This window comes from Rana temporaria, chromosome 8, assembly GCF_905171775.1.
Source record: "Rana temporaria chromosome 8, aRanTem1.1, whole genome shotgun sequence".
Lineage (NCBI taxonomy): Eukaryota > Metazoa > Chordata > Amphibia > Anura > Ranidae > Rana > Rana temporaria.
Window position 1 is genome coordinate 184,031,996 of NC_053496.1, and position 3,085 is coordinate 184,035,080.

The window sequence follows — 3,085 nt, forward strand, 5'->3', positions numbered from 1 at the left end:
TAAGCCCAGGAGCCAGACGGAGCTCTAGAATCACACGACCATCTTGCCAATCAGTCACCACGCCCCAGCCCTTTAAGTATTTTTTTTTTTAGAAACAGACCTGTGATTGTGAAAGCTTCCACCACAAAATGTACTCAGCCAATGAGAGGTAATGACTCCATTTTTATTTTTCTCCTGCTATCAATGGCCAACACTTCATCCATGTCTTTGGTGATCTCTGATCTCCTTATGAACTGTTTTTATTTGGAAAGTTTTATTATCCCCACAAGTTGGTGGCCCCCCTTTCTCAATACTATGTTTCAATGGGAGAAACATTTACCAATCTAACCTCTAGATGGCACTGTTGTATTATTCATTCAATAGGACATCTAAGTCAAAAGGTCAAGCTACGGTTGAAGTCTATGAAGTGTTTCTTACATGATGAAGATCAGCCATGGAGTATATCTGAGGTGTATATCAGGGTGTGCTTCTTCCCCACATGTCCAGCAACATTCATATACAAGACATTTCCCACACTCACTAATACACCTCGAGGGTTGTGTGGGACCCCTGATGTACAGGAAGACGGGACTTCAGTGAGGAACATTTTCCTCACTCAGGACCGGAAAGTGGCTTCTCCCTCACGTGCACTTTCTGATGTTTGTAAAGATGTGCCTTCCTTGAGAAACATTTCTCGCACTCAGGACAGGGAAACGGCTTCTCGCCCGTGTGAGATCTCTGATGTGCGCAAAGATATGACTTCCTTGAAAAACATTTCCCGCACTCAGGACAAGAATACGGCTTTTCCCCCGTGTGAGATATCTGATGTGTGGCAAGCTGTGATTTTTCTACAAAACATTTCCCGCACTCAGAGCAGGAAAACGGCCTCTCACCCGTGTGCAATCTCTGATGAATGTAAAGATGTGTCTTATCTGAAAAGCTTTTCCCGCACTCAGAACAGAGATGTGGCTTTTCCCCTGTGTGAGCCCGTTGATGTCTAAGAAGGTTTTGTTTGCGTACAAAACATTTCCCGCACTCAGGACAATTATATGGCTTTTCCCCCGTGTGAGACATCTGATGTGTGACAAGATCTGATTTTTGTACAAAACATTTCCCACACTCCGAACAGGAATACGGCTTCTCACCTGCATGCATTTTCTGATGTCTGTAAAGACGGTAATTGTCTAAAAAGCATTTTCCGCACTCAGAACAGGGATAAGGTTTCTCGCCTGTGTGAGACCTATGATGTTTGACAAGTTCAGATTTTTTTACAAAACATTTCCCGCACTCAGAACAGGAATATGGCCTCTCCCTCGTGTGATATCTCTGATGTGCAGAAAGCTGAGATTTCGTTACATGCAATTTCCCGCACTCAGGACAGGCATACAGCTTTCCACCTGTGTGAGATCTTTTATGCACATTAAGATGGAATTTAAAACGGAAACACTTCCCGCACTCAGTGCAGGGAAACCTCTCATCTGTTGGAAGGATGACACCGTCCCGCACAGTCTGAGGTTCCTCAGGATAAGAGGAATACGATGGTCCGGCACTGTCCCGCACAGTCTGAGGTTCCTCAGGATAAGAGGAATACGATGGTCCGGCACTGTCCCGCACAGTCTGAGGTTCCTCAGGATAAGAGGAATACGATGGTCCGGCACCGTCCCACACAGTCTGAGGTTCCTCAGGATAAGAGGAATACGATGGTCCATCTACACTGTGTGGTGCCGGATGGACATTTGAGGTAGTCGGGTTTTCTCCTGGACTATACTGTGTGATGTCCTCATCTTCTACTTTACAGTCTGGAGACAAAGTGAGACAATCCTCTGAGGTTTTCCTCATCTCCCGTCCATCTACTAAAATAGAAATACAAAGATTATTACTAGACATGAGCTGATTGGTTCCCCTAAACCAGGACTCCGCCCACATCAGGCAGCTTTGTCTCTGAGGATCTTACAATTCACCCCTCAAGGTAACTAGTAAATGGCTCCTCTGATCTCCTACCAGATCATTTCTTTATTCATGGACCTTAGTCAGAGAGTGAGGAGACAACGAGAACTGTCTTTTATAGGAGTGACAGTGATGAGGGGATTATAGGACGAGGGTTCCCTCCCCCTCTATCACTCATTGCCATCTTCCCAACACAAGAAGTCCTGCACTTCCTTATTCATGATTAACAGCGGGGCTGAGCCCCACCAGAGGTCAGAGAGTGAGGATGGGGGAGAACAACCAAGATGAAGGCTGGACTGATCCTGAAGACCACCATCATTGGGTTATTGACTCCTCCCCCTCATTATCACTTTCTGTTTAAGATTTCAAAGTTGGAGGATGTTATCACATTATTATCAACATGTAAAAGTCTGTGCTCCAATCACATCATCCGATATAAAATGTCCAGCTGGTAGGAAATGGGTGTAACAAAAGAGAATACATATTATGTGTATATATATCAGTGGGTGGAGGGGAGAGAGAAGTCAGGCAGAAGTATGTAATGTACAATATAGAGGATAATAGTGCAGGGCTTTGGACTACATAATTTGCAATGTAAAAGTCAGGACTTTTAATATTGGTGTTCAGTAATCAGTGGAAGATTCAATGTTTTCATGAGACAAGTTGCAGAGATCCCACACCGCTGCCTCCCATCTCCTGAGACTGCACTCAGTGACTTGGGTCTGAGACTATACAGACATATCCCTCCACCCGGCACAGACAGCAAATAACAGAGCAAGTAACCCGGGAGAATTGTTCTGTCAGAGATCTTGCTAGACCTGGGTATGGGGCAGAAGACCCAAGACACATGCCACTGGTGCCTACGTTGAGCAATGCCTATGGTGAAAATCAACATTTTGCTGAACCCCAGAATCTCCATAAATCCAGTCTAGAGACATAAATTGTGTCTGCAGCACAGAGAAGGAAGACTATCTGAGAGAAATACAGGAATACAGGACGGGGAACACAGCTCAGGAAAGTGACCAGGGGATTACAGGCTGATATCACCCAGTCCCCGCCCAACTCTGGACCAATCAGTGAGCAGTATGGGTGGAGGAATGGATTTAGTGTTAATGACCCACCTGTGCTGATCTCTGTAGGAGTGTCCTCCTCTATAAAT

General features: G+C 45.2%; 1 protein-coding gene across 1 annotated transcript; it reads right to left on the reverse strand.

The window, feature by feature from the left end:
- Positions 1 to 514: 514 nt before the first annotated feature.
- Positions 515 to 1,548, reverse strand: LOC120909583 (gastrula zinc finger protein XlCGF17.1-like; the record flags this gene model as incomplete). Its single annotated transcript, XM_040321350.1, has 1 exon — positions 515 to 1,548. A coding segment is annotated over one exon (957 nt), but the record flags the coding sequence as incomplete, so codon positions are not given.
- Positions 1,549 to 3,085: the final 1,537 nt, after the last annotated feature.